The sequence below is a fragment of the Haliotis rubra genome, unplaced genomic scaffold (genome assembly GCF_003918875.1).
Source record: "Haliotis rubra isolate DU_JTF1 unplaced genomic scaffold, ASM391887v1 Scf194, whole genome shotgun sequence".
Taxonomy (NCBI): Eukaryota; Metazoa; Mollusca; class Gastropoda; order Lepetellida; family Haliotidae; genus Haliotis; species Haliotis rubra.
The window spans coordinates 1532876-1551118 of NW_025765936.1; the positions used below are offsets into that span (position 1 = coordinate 1532876).

At 38.1% G+C, this 18243-nt stretch overlaps 1 protein-coding gene across 2 annotated transcripts in view; it reads right to left on the minus strand.

Moving 5' to 3' along the window:
• LOC124274784 (centrosomal protein of 152 kDa-like) overlaps positions 1 to 17678 on the minus strand; it is a 42667-nt gene extending 24989 nt beyond the window's left edge. The window contains exons 1-2 of one of the 2 annotated variants that reach the window (XM_046710159.1): positions 17568 to 17678; positions 12427 to 12576 (exon numbers count right to left, since the gene is read on the minus strand). In XM_046710159.1, the coding sequence (XP_046566115.1) occupies positions 12427 to 12540 (114 nt within the window). In that variant the 5' untranslated portion in view covers positions 12541 to 12576; positions 17568 to 17678. Of the gene's footprint in view, positions 1 to 12426; positions 12577 to 16981; positions 17236 to 17567 lie in introns of those variants that run through there. The other variant, XM_046710158.1, reaches the window with a different exon arrangement.
• Between the last annotated feature and the right edge of the window lie 565 nt (positions 17679 to 18243).

Consider the following 18243-nt stretch of genomic DNA (forward strand, 5'->3'; position numbering starts at 1 on the left):
CCTGGGTCGTCAGCGAGACAATGCTTTAAACACTAGGCCACCCCACCACACCTTAATGAACCATAGCAAGAAAAAAAATCACTCTCATTATTAAGAGTTATCTTATTAATAAGTCATATTCATCACAGAATTAATTCTTTTTCTCTTACAGAAATATTTGTTTCTAATATGATCAAATGTTTATGAAACTTTCAAGAGCTCTGTTTTAATTACAAACATAGGTAGTTATATGTATCCTGAGTATACTCATGACATTGCCACGTGAAAGTTCCAATGAGACAACTGTCACCAAAAGTAATATTAATCTCCAATCAAATCACCAACCAAAGAGAAGAGGTATATCTGCAAAGTCAAATTACTGAAACATAAATAATCCCCAAAAATTATCAAACCTGTCACCATCTCCACAAATCTGAAACCTCCTCCATAAAATCTGAAACCTCCAATACCGGAACAACAAATTATTCTTGTTTGCCAAACGTCCTGAATGACTGACATGCCAGTAATCTGTTAGACACACATTGACCACAGAGAATGGACACATCTCGTCCCACCTTCACACTGACCTAGTGACCAATCCAGATCGGATTCTACAGTCGGTCCTCCTCCAGTCTACAGTCTCACCTCCACACACTGACCATTTGAGTGGACACATCACATATGCAGTGGTAGACAAATGCTTAGTCTCTGAATATAAATATTTTTGATTGTAACAAATAAACCCATTTAAATTGAAAAGAGCCCCAGGAATACCAGAGATTAACCTGGAGAAATCTAGACTTGCTTCCATTTGGGGCTTTAGCATTGCAGGGAGGGCTAGGTTGTAGGGAAAATAATGTGGTTCAGGGACTGTGAATGTGAGACAGACTAGTGCATTGGCTTTCTAGTCTCACAGTCCCAGATCCACATTAAATTCACTCCCCCACCCCCACCCCTTTCTGCAGTGTTTAAGCCCTAGATGAAGCAAGTAGATTTCATCAGTACTGAATAAGAAAAGGTACGATACCTTATGGGTAAAAACTTCTTGCTTGACAACGGTATAAGAATCTATACCAAATCGCATCATAATATAATATAGAAGTTGTTATCCATAAAGTAATGCACCTTTTCTTATAATTCATCAAATTCTAAAATGGCAATCGAACAGATCTGTTCTGAATCTCCCATCCCATTGATGCTTCTTTATAAATTAAAAAGAATTATTTGTTCCTATCAAAATAATACACATTCAAAGACTAAGCATTAGTCTAGAGGCTATTCAGATGGATGGCCTACAGTTTGACCCCCCATGCTGCAAGCGACAAGCAATGTACTGCCTTCTTACATTGCACAAACTGTCATTTAAACGTACAGTGCAAATACAATTTGTCTTGCTTTAATCCCACTAATTTGTACACTATACTGGGTGGTATTTGTACAGTGCTCAAACTGACTGGGCGTCTTTGTATGCCTGTTCTTGTTGAAACAGTGAAACCTTGTTTGAAAGGATACCCTAGCGTTCAGGACAGTGTTCATGAATAGCGTCGGCCCCTCAGACAAATCCAGCAGATTCGCCGCCAGTCCAATGGAAGTCTACAACCCGCCTGCCCCAGTGTCTGACTGTATATTTCACAATGTTTTTGACTGAAGTTGTTATATGTGACATGTCACACTTGTTTGCTGTTTATAAAGTAAAGGTTTGTTAATAAGTTCAATGCCAATTAGACTGACTGACTGACTGAGTTTGGTTTTACGCCGCTTTTAGCAATATTCCAGCAACATCATGGCAGGGGACACCAGAAATTGGCTTCACACATTTTACCCATGTTGGGATTCAAACCCGGGTCTTCGGTGTGACGAGCCAACGCTGTAACCACTAGGCTACCCCACCGCCCCCAATGCCAATTAGAAGAAATGTTAAATCTGAAATATGAGTTTATTTTTTCTTCTTTGGGTCGTGTGAATTTTCAGTAGGTCAGACTGACAAACTTACAGGACCCAATGTCCTGTTATTTTGAAACACCATTCGTGAACACTGCATGGACGAATACAGTTACAACTAACTGTATACAACTGAGTGTATAATACAAGGACAGTAGTCTGTTTGCAGTGAAAATGTACCAATGAATTTCCTTTTAAACAAAAGAGTGAATACAAAAATGTGAAATTAAGATTGAGAATCCTCATAATTTTACCTTGCCAATTGAACATTTAAATCTCAGAATTTTATTCAACTTAGGATAAAAGTTGTTTAACAAATGATATGGTTTCAAATTGCTATTATTGGTTTGTATTACAAGCGGGTAAGCGCAGTAGTTGGAACAGTGAAAACTGCAAACAGACTATAGGGCTGTGTATTGGCAAATATAATTGTATTGCAATATATTGCAATTCACATACCCATATTGTGATACATATTGCAATATATTGGGAACTTAAGTGTTTGACAGTAAGTGACACTAATTGTACATGTCAATCCTATTTTCTACATTATAAGTCCCTAAACATATATGTTATGGTTCTGATAGTCTGTTGTACAGCAGCAAATATATCCAAGAAAGCCCACAAAGTTAGGTTGCATAGTCAGGGATTATGAGTTTTTCAGTAAAATTGTTCACAATTTACTGCACTACAGTATAGTCAGGGATTCGATTTTCATTTTTACAAACTGAATACAGTATGCCGTTTTGCAACTGAATAACAAAAGAAAACATTTTGTTGAGAATGAAAGTGTGATTTTAATTTAAACCATAAAGATTAAAACACAAAAACTTCAAATATGTTCTGTACCCAATGTACCAGTTCTCAGACTGACTGACTGAGTATGGTTTTACGCCGCTTTTAGCAATATTCCTGCAATATCACGGCGGGGGACACCAGAAATGGGCTTAACACATTGTGCCCATGTGGGGAATCGAACCAGGGTCTTTGGCGTGACGAGCCAACACATTAACCACTAGGCTACCCCACCGCCCCACCAGTTCTCGGAAATCATATTGCAATACTTATAGCTTGATAAAGTATACCGGTAATACCATACAGCCCTAAAATTCCCGTATTTTGGTAATACAATACAGTACTTTTAAGAACATTCCTTGATAAATTATTTTAGACAAACTCAGATATCAACAGACAATTGTAGATAATTTTTCAACATTTAAAACCATTAAGATGTGACATAAGTGTATATATACAGTTTCAAGTGTCCCAAAATATCATTTATATAATTCATAAAACCTAAAAGTATGTACACACAGACACATGCTGTATCACCTGTATTAAGATGAGCTTTAAAACAAAATTGGAAAATTAAAGCAGGGGCTACAGAAACAGATAATAACTGATCCCTATTGAGAAATCACACAATGAATAGTCCTTAATTTGTTGTGAGGGAGTGAGTATGGTTTTACAGCAGCTTTTAGCAATATTCCAGCAAGACACCAGAAATGGGCTTCACACACTATAACCATGTGGGGAATCGAACCCGGGTCTTTGGCGTGACGAGCAAATACTTTAACCACTAGGCTACCCCACCGCCCCTAGGTGAGTGGATGTCGAGATGTACACACAATATCTTAAAACATGTCCATTAAACAAATCATTTAAGATAGTTTAAACCAAATTGGAAATATTGAGTGAGTGAGTGAGTTTAGTTTTACGCCACACTCAGCAATATTCCAGCTATATGGTGGCGGTCTGTAAATAATCGAGTCTGGACCACACAATCCAGTGATCAACAGCATGAGCATCGGTCTGCGCAATTGGGAACTGATGACATGTGCCAACCAAGTCAGCGAGCCTGACCATACGATCGCCTCTTACGACAAGCATGGGTTACTGAAGATTCATTCTAACCCGGACCTTCACGGGTCTGAAAATATTGAGACTGGGTCATTGATAAATGATTGTACAAGACATCACATAATGAATAGTTCTTAACACACAATAATGAATAAACCTATGTCCAAATGCACCCACAATAAACAACAATAGACAATACACGTCCAGGCACTCCTCTACAAATGTCCATTTATCATTTCATTTATCATTTAATTGGAAAAATTGAGACTGGGTCATTGATGAATGATCCCTTTTACAAATCACATAATGAATAGTTCTTAACTTACACATTAATACATAAATTGGAAGTCCAGATGAATCCACAATACCTCAAAACACTCCTCCACAAACGTTCGCTAAATACGCCAAACTTATGACCTTGAAACTAAAAAATAACCAGGAGGCCATCCACTACACTGACTTTAGAACAAAAACACCAAACAACCTGTAGATTCCCTCAACAAAATCTTGAAATGAAAATTTCACAAACTGTCGATGATGATCAGGAATTTCCTGTAGAACTACAAACAGACTCCACCAGAAGCATCCCTTGACTGACGTGTTGCTGTACAAACGAGCAGCTTCATCTTGCTGGAGTGAGGTCACAACTCTCTCAGTTACATAATCCTGTCTGAACGTGCTTCTCGCCACAAAGGCTGTCATGATATTTTCCTGACTGGGATCAATCCTCTTACATGGAAAACTGGCATGATTCTTGAGAAAATCAATGATGTTCGACAAATGTGACAAATTGAGTGAGTGAGTTGGGTTTCATGCCTATTTTAGTAATATTCCACTTATGCAGAAAACTTAAACAAAATAAACAAAATTCTGGAGTGAGTTTTGTTGGATGCAAATTTAGTAATATTCTGCTCATGTGGAAAACTAAAACATACATCAATGCAGGACTGAGTTGTGTTTGATGCCCATTTTAGTAATATTGCACTTATGTGGAAAACTCAAGCAAGAATCAATGCTGGAGTGAGTGAGTTGTGTTTGATGCCCATTTTAGTAATATTGCACTTATGTGGAAAACTCAAACAAGAATCAATGCTGGAGTGAGTGAGTTGGGTTTGATGCCCATTTTAGTAATATTCCACTTTATATGTGGAAAACTCAAACAGTAATCAATGCTGGAGTGAGTGAGATGGGTTTGACACAAAATTTAGTAAATCTTTTGCTTAAGAGGAAAACTATGACAAAAATCAGTGCTGGAGTGAGTGAGTTGGGTTTGGTGCCCATTTAAGCAAAATTCCATTTATGTGGAAAACTCAAGCAAGAATCAATGCCAGAGTGAGTGAGTTGGGTTTGACACAAAACTTAGTAAATTTTCTGCTTAAGAGGAAAACTATAACAAAAATCAATGCTGGAGTGAGTGAGTTGGGTTTGGTGCCCATTTTAGTAATACTAGTATTCTGCTTCATGTGAAAAACTGGCATGAAAATCTTTACTGCTCCACAAACTGAGTGAATTGTGTTTCATGACCATTTTAGCAATATTCCGTTTACTGAAAATCAATGCTGGTATAATTCTAAAGAATCAATGCTGGTCCAAAAATTCTGAAATTCAGTTAGATTGACTTCAAGTCTGGTGGAATAGATGGTCAAAGAGCTTGATCAGACTGATACAGTGGCAGATCAGTGCTATGTATAACAAGCATGTTGTAAGACCAGACCAAAATGATGATGGTTTGGCATTGTTTGAATGAGCTGAGGTGAGGTGAAATTGAGTTTAACGTCGTACTTGAGAATAATTTGCTCATATGACGACGTGCATGCGTGTGTATGTGTATGTGCGGCTGCTTGTACTAGCCCAGACTGAAGCTGGTTTTATAGTGCTAGTCCACTGAGATACCATTCCGCAGTGAAGTATTAATACCCCACTCAGACACATTATACAGACTCCGAGCCGATCAGTCCTTGATGTACCTATGACTGCCGAGCGCCAGGCAGGGACCAACAAGTACCATAATTTAACGTCTTTTGGTATGACGTGGTCGGGGATCAAACCCGCGGCCTTCCGCTCTCCAGGCGGATGCTCTAACCACTACACCACGGAGGCAGTCTTGTTTGAATGAATGGTGATTATTTCATATGCATGTTTACCCAAATTCAGAGGATACAAGCTGTTCAAACTTTTTATTTGTTTGTATTTTGGTTTGTTTGTTGTTTAATGCCACACTCAGCAATATTCATACCATTTGATGGACGCATTGGAGGTCTGTAAATAACTGAGTGAGTGAGTGAGTTAAGGTTTTAAGCCGCACTCAGCAATACCCCAGCTATATGGCGGCGGTCTGTAAATAATCGAGTCCGGACGAGACAATCCAATGATCAACAGCATGAGCATCGATCTGCACAATTGGGAACCGATGACATGTGTCAAGCTAGCCAGTGAGCCTGACCACCCGATCCTGTTAGTCGCCTCTTAGGACAAGCATGGGTTACTGAAGATCAATATTCTAACCTGGACCTTCACGGGTGTTGTAAATAACTGAATCTGGATCAGACAATCCAGTGATTGACATCATGAACATCAATTTACAAAAACAGGATACAATGACATGTTTCAAACAAGTATCTCAGTCTAACCACCTGCTTAGAATGACGCTGACAAGAATGGGCTACTGTTTATGTCCAGAGAAGTATGTAGTACAAATCGAGACATAGGGAACATAGTTTGGTTGTATCCTACCATGTGATAAATGTACATGACCAGGGTACCGCGTACAAAACAAACACAGCGCTAAGACTACCTTAAGTCTGTGTTAAGGTATGGGGGTTATCGTCACCTTAGCGCTAAGATCGCTTTGTACAATGGCACCCAGGCTTTTAAATACTTTAACAGTGTTAGATGAATTGCAAATGTGTTCGGCAGATATCTTCATTGTAGCTTACTATATTGAGAACAAATTGAAATAAAAAGGAACTGGTCAGTGTGCTGTTTTGCCTGTTTGTGGAGCAGATGAGATCTGTTCACAATGAGTGAATAGGTGAGTGAGCCGCACTCAGCAATATTCCAGCTATATAGACAGCTGCTCGCATACATATTATCTGAGAAATCTTTTTATAATAATTTTACGATTACGTAAAAATGAAAATATAAAAGAAAAAGGTCTCTGTGTCATTGTACGTTTCCATTTGTACACATACAGAGGTACAGATAAGCTGTGTATCTGCGTAAATTAAGCAAATATCTATGTGAAAACCCAATTCCTATTAAGTCTATTGTGTACAAGTACGCTTGAATTTTTAAAAATACTCAATAAATTTGATCTTACATGCGTACACACAAAAATGTCAAATCTTAGCTTGTGTACTGGTGGATAGATAAAATAACTGAGGTATACTGATAGCTTCCATTTCAGCACATGAACTGGGCAACTTGCAGTCTTTCTTATCGTTTCTCATTTTACAGATCAATATAAATAACAAATACATAAACCAACTTTTTACATTTTATTATATTTATATAGACATGATGGACACCATTAAACATGTTAATAAGAATTTAAACACAATGAATAAGAACCAACTGAGAGAGTTTCTTAACAAAAATCATAAACCACTGGAAAATACTGACCTGGGCCCCGCCATTGTACCATGATCCCATCAAACTGAAAAGCCGATAACCAAACATTGTTTGAAGCCTACTATCCAGGAGTATCTTTCTTAACAACCTAAACCTGTCACTTATCCCAGCAACAGCCATCTGAGCGTGCACATGTTTAATAAATTAGTAATCGTAAATGTTCAGATCCACTCCATTCTGTTACTGCAATCCCAGCAACACTGTGGTTGTGTTTTGTGGGAATCAATCATCATGACAGCGATGGCACTGAGATATATTTAAATCAACATGTTTATTTTAAACATGGGGATAAAGCAAGGAGACTATCTCTCCCAAGGCTTATCACTGCAAAAGAACAAGAGAAGTTTCTGGGTGGTTCGTGAACCTCTGGGATAGAAATGTCAACATATTTATGCATGGTGTCCTTTGGAATGTAAGCATGGTAAGCTTAGGAATACTTCCAATGGAATTTTTTTTGAAAGTATTCAGTTAGCTTATTCATTTGTTCATATTACATGGGTTCGTCTAGTTTACATGGAGTACATTTCTCAATGACTTCACAGCAAATCTTTATTTTAAACAAGGGGATAAAGCAAGGAGACTATCTCTCCCAAGGCTTTTCACTGCAAAAGAACAACAGACGTTTCTGTGTGTTTTGTGTGCTAGCCATAGGAATACTTTCCAATGAAAACTTTTTTAAGAAGTGTTCAGTGTTCAGCCAACTTGTTCATTTGTTCAATGAGTTTGTCTATCTTGCTTCCAGTACATTTCTCAATGACTTCACAGAATATAAAATGCTGAAAGAAAGTTTTGCGGGTTTTTTCTGCGGGGGCAGTGACTCCTTTAGTATTTTGATGATGCATCTTGTATGTTGAAATCATTTAAAGGTTTTGGAGACAGGTATTCAACAAGGGGATATTCTCTCCTTAGCCTCATTACTAATAACAAATGATAAATTGCATTGGATATATTTGCATACTTATTCCTTCAGTGCTTGAACTTTATTTGTAAGTCACTTTGCTAAAGGGTGAATATTGCTGACTTTGGCATAAAATAATGTTCACACTGTCACAGTAGTTTACAATACAGTAGGTTAGCTTACTCTTTTCTCAATCAGCAAAACCACTTGGTAATAACCCCTGCAGTGCTGAGAGTGTCCCCCTAGTGACAGCTCTCAACCTAGTACCAGATCCCCACCAGTTGCTAAGACCCCATGTCCCAACCCCCTTCCAACCCTCCTCACCCACATCCATTTGACCCCCCCTGGAGTACTGACAGTCCCCCTTCAACTGGTGACAGCTCTCCAGTACAGCACTAAAGAACTCTCCCCACAAGTTGCCAGGTAGGTTTCTCCCGTCTCACACAGCCAATGTTCCAGCAACTCAGTATAACCTGTAGTATTTGTATATTTGGAGCTTATAAAAACTCCCTCAACTGAGACTTGAAGTGTGAGTGTGTGAGTGAGTGAGTGAGTGAGTGAGCAAGTCAGCGGCAACTGTAAAATTAAACCTGGACCTTTCATGTGACAAGAGAATGTATAACCATTAAGCTACCCATCACTACGGGAATCAAGACCCATTTTATTATCTAAAACCTCACTACATGAAACAAGACTCAGCATATTATCTAAAAACATCACCACAGGAATCAAAACACATTGTATGATCTATAACTATCACTAACGGAATCAAGACACAATCCAGCACAAACAAACAAACATCAGGCTGAACTTTAAAGTTTTTAACAAATTTTATGGTGAAAATTTAGTGACCATCACCGATCATTAGAACATATCGAAGAGCCTGGTTCATTTCTCAATCGACCACATGGCAGATTTTTCAAAATTCAATTTTATTTCATATCCTCAAGATTGGAAATTGCCTTTAGTCAAAGGGGCAATGTAATTACATTTCAATAGTGGGAATATCCAAAACAGAGAAACTAATCATTTTGAGGCCTTCCTGAGTGCAGTTAGATTGCCAAGCCTTTGAGAAAATCCATCTAAAAGCCTAACTCATGACCAAAGTTGTTACAAATCCCATTCAAGTGTTTGATATGCCAATGGCTGGTTCATGTAATGAGTTATTTCACCCCATGCTGGGAAAACCATGACTAGTTGTAATATTCTTCAGATCACGTGAGACCAGGTGAAGAACCATCGCCGGTACAGGTACCCAGCAAACTATGCTGGTCAAACAAAACTGAATCACCATCAGTGTTCACGAATGGTGTTTCAAAGTCACAGGACATTGGGTCCTGTAAGTTTCAGATGTCTGTCTGACACATTGAAAATGCACAGGACCCATGGAATAAAATTAAACACACATTCGAGATTTAATATTTCTTATGATTGACATTGAAATTATTAACAAACATAAGATTTATAAACAACAAACAAGTGTCATAGGTCACATAAAATAACTTCAGTCAAAGTCATTGTGAAATATAGTCAGACACTGGGGCCGGCTGGTTGTAGACTTCTGTCTGACCGTTGGCGAATCTGCCAGATTTGCCCGAGGGTCAGACACTATTCGTGAACACTGCACCATGGTGACAAAATTACTTTAAAAACCGAGACCTGAAGCTTAGTTACAACTCAGGAGACAAGAAAAGAAAGCCTTTGTCCTATACATATCCTCTTAAAAATAATGGAATAGATATGCTAACCAGTGATCAACATTAGGACTGCGCGGTATACCGATATATCGCAATACTACTACTACTACCAGTATGGGCTACTGAAGACATATTCTAACCCGGATCTTTACGGGTTCCTTCAACACTGAACAGCATGACATGTTTACATATGTATTGCATACTCTCTGTAAGTCTTTCATGACAGAGCATAGATCAATATAAACAAGACGTGGATCCATGCAATAAAGGTAAACAAAGATAGATTCACAAATGATATAGTTTTTCTTAATTCAGGATATTTTTTTTTATAAAGTCACCCAAATATGACACATGATTATCTAAATGTTTAGGCCACTGTCACCATGAGTGAGTGAGTTTAGTTTTACGCTGTACTCAGCAATATTCAAGCTATATGACAGCGGTCTGTAAATAATGGAGTCTGGACCACACAATCCAGTGATCAACAGCATGAGCATCGATCTGCGTAATTGGGAACAGATGACATGTGTCAACCAAGTCAGCGAGCCTGACCACCCAATCCCGTTAGTCACCTCTTACGACAAGCATTGTCGCCTTTTGTGGCAAGCATGGGTTGCTGAGGACCTATGCTACCCCTGATCTTCATGGGTCCACTGTCCCCATGAAAAAGGTAAAAACTGTTTGATTTCTTTAGCATGGACAAATGATATTCAGCTTGAAATGGGTACTAAACAGGGTGATATCCATCCCCAAGTCTTATTACTGATAAAGATGAAAAAGTTGAGATAATCAGGGCTCGAATTAAGAGATGTTAACCTACTTGCACCTGGTGGAACCTAAGATTAAAAACCTAGTTGCACCAGCCCAATTCCAGTTGCACTGTTTTTATTGCAATATGTAGTGAAAAAAATATGTTATTGCTCGACAGCAGCTGACTGGATGGGAAATCCGATGTATCGGCCATGTCTACACCTAGTTTGCGTGACCTATCTGCAACACGTCTCAAGACGCAAAGATGGTATTTATTAAAGGCAGAATTGGTTAAATTAATGCAGTAACTGCAACGTGAATCAAACGCACAAGGCGTAGTACAACTAGGGCATACTACATGCGGATAAGAAAAGACAAATAGAAAAATGTAATCTACAAATAGTACAGTTTTTCATCAACGTAATACTTGCTGAACAATCCAGCAAACTCACGTGGAATAAACGCTTAGAAATACGATTAATTATCAATGCAAATTAATGAAGGATACTAGCTATACCTTTATAGTAAACTAACCCGGGTCTTCGGACATAGGAGAGGAATACTGTGTAGGAGAGTGTTACAGCTTACACTACATCAATTCAGAATCTGTAGGTTAACAAGCACTTTTTGTGAAGAGCCATCATTGCAGACTGAAATAAAGTATCAGGGCTCGATTTAAGACATGATAACCTACTTGCACCAGGTGCAACCTGATATAAAAACCTAGTTGCACCAGCCAAATTCCAGTTGCACTGCTTTTATGGTAATATGTAATGAATGGAATATGCTATTGAATTATTTAGATGTTTTATTCAGAAGTTTACCCACTCACAACTTGACCTGCACCTGGTGCAAGTTAGAATAATAACTACGTTGCACTTTGTAATATTGGCTAGCATCAGTGCAAGTAACAAAGCACTGAGTATGAATATCCAGGAACTCATGTTGTAACCCTGTTTAGAATTAAAAATTAGTTTAGCAAGCTACCTGTTTGCTTTTGGATCAGACTGTGCACACATATACATGTATTAGCTGCAAATGCCTTCATTTGTATTTTGTTTTGAAAATATAACATTACCATGATTACTATGGAATGGGAAAATATCAAACCGGTGGCAGTCAATAAAAAGGGAGGTTACTCTTGAACATCGGGAGACAATCTGGGTTTGCAATACTTTAATTTACCAGTTTGCCATAAGGGCCTGCTGTTGCCTGCAGGCTTCAAAATCTACAGCCCTGAATGAAATCTGCAGGCCCATTTTGGTAAAGTCAAACCAATAAAAACAAAATATACTACACAGTTTCATTTCAAAGTTCATCCACAATACTAAGCTTTCTACAAAATCAATTAGCGAAGCCCATGGTGCAGAGAGAAGTTTTCATTTGTTAAAGACTGGTGTTGACATTCCTATATGCAACACGCTCAAATACCAGGAAGTGAAACTGTAAGTTATCACATTATGATGGATCATCATGATCATGTATGATTCCCGAACGTTAATAAAGAAAACTTTTATGCCATAATGGGAAAGATTCCAGTTGGGAAAAAAATTGACAGATAATTTACTGAAGGCCATAAGGGCCTGCAAGTATTTGAAACTGACAGCCCAATGCAATAACAACCGGCGCTGGAGGTTACTCTTGAACAATGAGAGACAACTCCACACTGACCTCATGCTGTTGTTGCTCCTCTTCCTTCCTGTATTCAGCTTCCTCCTGGTTCTGTAATGCTGCCCCGTCAAAGTTGAGGCTTGTCCCCGGGTTCATGAGGCTCAGATTGCTCATCCTTCAGCCTCTAACAGCCTCCCCATGATGACATTCCTAGTCGTGATACAACAATCTTCAATACCATGAGCATGTTGAGACATAAGTGTTTACTTACAAATGAACTGCAACAAATTTCTGTACTTACGAGTGAGTGAGTGAGTAAAACATTATAGTCACATTGGCAATATTTCAGCCATATTGTGACTTAGAAAGTTATAAATTAACAATAAACGCAATTAAATTATAAAAACCTGTTGACGAAGGACAGTAAAATAACTAGATTATCACAGTTAGAGAACTAAAACTAGCAAGCAACTTTTAAAATTAGACAAATAGTACAGACAACACAATATTAAAAAAATGGGCTAGACATCACCAGCAACTGAAGATAGATCACCATGCCAGGAACCATGGGGACTTAAAGTACTTTTGCTACCTGCATGGACCATAGCTGGATTTACATCATCCCTTCAGCCGCTGGTGAGTGTAGGTATATTTAGACATAACTTAAAAGGACAAAAATGCTACTTTTTAAAATATTCAGTAAGCTTAATTTACCTTGAAAGTTTTGCGACTTATGTGCCTGTACTTATGAACAAGATAAAGGTATACCATATATCTTGAAACTTAACTTGAGACTGAACTAAATGTGAAAAATGCTTTTGGCTAGTGACAAACAGTGGTATTAACTTGGAGGCCCGTTAATTTCAAGATTTAAAGCACATTAGGAGAGGAGTGGCGCTTAGCAATGTTCCTGCAATATCACAGCGGGGGACCCCAGAAAGGGCTTCACACATGGTACCCATGTGGGCAATCGAACCCAGGTCTTCTGTGTGACAAGCAAACGCTTTAATCAATAGGCTACCCCACTATTGTTGGGAATTTAGTTAAAACCTCATAATTGATGATTGGTTCATTACAACCGATCAATCATCGAAAATAATTGGTTAGCGTCATTTATGAAATTTTCCTGTTTTTTAGTTGTTGTTTTTTGTTAATGAAAAAAAACATAATGAAAAAACATGTAGTTCTTTGGGGGTTTTTGTGTGGCAAATTTCACATCTTGAAAGGATTACTAGTATGTTAGGAACATAAAATTCCATGAGTCTTTAAGATTAATTTAATCATGACTTGGAACAAGCTTGTAGTGGTTATGAAATGTAACTTACAAAACAACCTTGTGAAAAAAATTGTTAATGCAAAAAGTGTTCCAGAATTGTTTGTGTTCGATTATGAGAAAACATGATCGATTGCTTGGTCGTTTAGTCACTGCAACCAATCTTCAATTATTTCAATTAATCGGACCACCACTATACCCCACTGCTCCCATTAAGAGTTGAATTAGGAATGCATACTGGGATCCCAAAGGATATACATTTGTATTTTCGTTAACTCGTCAGTATTCCACCTATATGTCTCTAAGTAGTCAAGCCTGGTACAGACAATCCAGTGATCAACAACATGAGCATTATGATTACACAATGCCATTTAGAAAGTGGTCAAATGTTACATTTGGGATTACACTTTCTTAGTAAAGGACAAATTCTAGTCGTAGTGGCTGAGCGGGTTAGACGGCTAACTTGGTGTGCTGGCGATTAGGTGCCTGACTCTGAGGATGTGGGTTCGAATCCCGGATGGGACTCAACCCAAAAAGTACTAGAATTTGTACTTTACTAAGAAAGTGAAATCCCAAATATAACATATGTTACACCATGAGCATTGATCTTCACAACTGGGACATGAAGACATGCATCATGATCAATAAAGCCAGCTGGGCTCACTACCCAATCCTCTTACATGCCTCTTACTACACTGACTGACTGAGTTTAGTTTTACGCCGCTTTTAGCAATATTCCAGCAATATCACGGCTGGGGACACCAGAAATGGGCTTAACACATTGTGCCCATGTGGGGAATCGAACCCGGGTCTTCGGCGTGACGAGCCAACGCTTTAACCACTAGGCTACCCCACCGCCCCCCTCTTACTACAAGCCTGCTTTGTTGAAGACAATCTAACTTGGATCTTCACAGGTTTCAAAGGATTTATGAAAGTGTGCAAAATACTTTTTTTGGTGGCCTTAACAATTAGAAATTCAGCAGTAAAAGATGAATTAGAACAAAAAATTGTTTATTTTCACAAAAGATTGCTATGATTTTCAAAACAATTCAAGGTATTTTTTTCATAGTGACTAAACATGCCACAAAAGCATAACACAAATTTTTCTAATGGTAAACAGTAATTTTTCTTTATAACCTTACCATCCTTATAATTTATGACTCCTGTTATGCACTGTCCCTTTATCCACCAACAAACCCTTTCACAAACATAATCATTCAAATGAAAATATAAACGAATGGTCTAACATGTAAGCATTGCGATCAACAGATCAAAGCAGTAACCATTTCAAACTGCAAAATGTCAAGGTTTATTTTAATTAGGAGCAGACAAAAATAAAAATAGAAAGTTAAGGATTTATATGAATCAAAAGTTAAAGTTAAGGATTTATATGAATGAAACCAAAACTTGGCTGACAAACTTTGATTTGAAAACACTACAAGCAGTGTGCAAAATAGCCACTTGCCCCAAGCCCGTGGCTAGTGAAAATCCAGTCAGTCAGTAAATCTCCACAGTACCTGGCCCAACTGGCTACTGAGTGGCTAGTGAATTTTCATGGGGTCATTTTGTAAATATATCACTCTCTCCGATTTGTTAAGTTAGAAAACACTTTTAAATCATGCAAGATTATAGCCTGATAAAAATGTTTATCACATTAGCAGCTTAATCAACCCGTGTCTACATTCAAATTTCTGGCTAGCGAATTATTTTGTGGGCTGGTAACTTACAGGCATAGCTGGCCCAACTGGCTGGCAAAATTTGGAAACTATTTCGCATACTGACTACAACTCGTACACGTAAATCTGCTATTAAAATCTCCAGGCACATGCAAGGGACACAACTCTGCAGTGACTGGGACATCTGTACCCCCCACACAGCAGTGGGGTATTCAAATTCATATGGCTTGCCAAGCTTATCTCTTCTAAATCAATAATCCTTTGACAGATTGATCTCAAAGGGATAATCCAATCAGCAAGATCAGATCGTAATAATAGAGCACAGTGATCACAACACTGAGGACTTGCACAACTTCAAGTTCAAAAGTCAGAAAATAGTGATCATGAAACTGTTTGTTTTACTTTGCCAACTAGCATGAAGCTCAAAACTGGTGAACACAATTGACAGGGATAGTATTATCTATTCAAATATGACCCTGATCACTCCTTAAACTCAATGTGCTCAACAGTAATTATGGTAATCAAAGTTATCAAGTCTTCTTCACTTTGTTACACTATGACCACTAAAAAACCCTGGGCCCCGTTCCTCAAAGTGATCGTAGCGCTACGACAGTTGTAAGTCTATGTTAAAGTATGGGAGTTACGACTGTCGTAGCGTTACGATCACTTTGAGGAACGGGGCCCAGAACTGTTGAATGCCCAGGTTAATTTCAGAAAGCATTATGTGGATGTCAGATGTATTTGCATTCCAAATAGACGATCGAGACTGATAGTGATAATCAGTAACTAAATATCAACTGTTTACCAATAAATATTGGAGTTGTAACTTTGACGAAAAATATTTAAAAGTCCAAATGAAATCAGTGCATTTCACCTTTATGCATAATGCATGGATTACAAACGAAAACAAACCGGCACATGAACAAAGATGTAAATCTTTTTATTGTGAGAGTACATGTAAGTTATTTTTTATAAGATGCAAGAAATAATTGATGAATTAATTTTCACTCCAACAATCATTGATAATTTTCCCTATCTATGATATGTCTGATTATCGATAATTTCATCATAACCTGATAGTCTCAAGCAAATATATTTTGCACTGTTTTGATCATCACATAATAATATACATCCCGATCCCCTTCACATAAAAAACTAATGGTACTATATGTGTCCTAACTTGCATGGTCCTGATACATGGAAACTTCATCATTATCAGTATCTTAACAAATGCTGCGAAAAAAGTTCACTTTCATCTTTGTCAACTGGATTCGGTCACACAATTTACAGATGCATTCTAACTGAGTGATTGCTAAAAAATATTATTACATTAATTCGTATAATGCAATGGTATGGTAGAATTATATGTAAAATTATTTTTTTTAATAACACACATGTATTCCTTTGCTAAATTATTCATGGTACATCCTAGCTGTGAGTTGAGGAGGTGCAAAAGTCAAATGTTCATTATATTCTTGCAGCCTTTCAACAATTAGCAGATTTGAAGAAAAATACAAACATTGTCTGTCAACGTGAAAACAGATTCGTTACTGACAATTTGTAGGATTGAAAACTACAGCCACAATCATATGATCATTTTGTAATACAAAAAATAAAAGGAGACCAAAACTATCATGATCACGAGCTTCAGACATCTCAAACATACCTTCAGCGTCTGTTAATCAAGCACCTTTAAGACTTACAAAATCTTAGCACTGTTCACGATCAACAAACGTACGAAAACTCGAGACTTGAGTTAGGCTTTGTTGACAAATTGACCAAGTTCTTGCTCTGGCACGCAACATTCCTTCAGCCACATGGTACACTATCCCTTCGTGTCACTGATCCCTTTGTAAATGGTTTTACTACTTAGCTCAGGTCACTGACGCTCGGTGCTATGAATGTGTTGACAGGCGTGTGTTCATGTTTCAGGTAGAAACATGTTCATAACGTGCACCTGCTACTGTCCGCACAACTACCATTCAATGATTAAACTTTGTTGGATATTCGTCTTAACTATATGTTCCTAATTCTCCAATCGTTCATAAACATACACATTTGTAATGGCCTCATCAAAATAAATATTACATTAACACACATAATAACACTGCGACTCCTGAAATATTGTATCAGGATCTCTTCTGACAAGAGCTGTAACGAAAGTAGTATCGTATTGGAACCAGAGTTTCAAGTTGATACACTGTTTTGATAGAGTTTGCAACTTAAAATGTCACCAAATTACTGTACCTTACCTCAAAATTAAGTATTCCGAATGACAAACCACAATCAATGTATGTTTCTTCGTTAGCTCTTGTATGCAATCGAACGGGAAAGGCGTGACATTTCCTCCTTTGAAAGCGCCGCCATTTCTACACCCATAATGCATCGGAAGAAAAACTTCCGGCGACAATTGTGTAAAAGTCAACCCGGAAATATTTCCGAATTAGTAGATTAACCTGACATTTGGATATAACTGAAACGTTTGTCAAACGATAATAAAACAAACTCACTCACCAACTCCAATACAGCACCAGCTCCCTCCCTCACTCACTCACCGATCTGACCACTCACTCACTCACTCGAAACGAGAGAAGACTTCGGCGACACCATTCGCGTTTCTCGAGAATGGACAAATGTAGTTTTACGCCGCACTCAGCAATATTCAAGCTATAATTAAGGCGGCGGTCTGTAAATAATCGAGTCTGGACCAGACAATCCAGTGATCAACAGCATGAGCATCGATCTACGCAATTGGGAACAGATAACATGTGTCAACCAAGTCAGCGAGCCTGACCACCCGATCCCGTTAGTCGCCTCTTACGACAAGCATGGGTTACTGGAGATCAGTTCTAACCCGGACCTTCACGGGTCATTTTTGTTTCAGGGTCTGTATGACAGACTATGTCAGTAACCACAATCAAGTTTAAG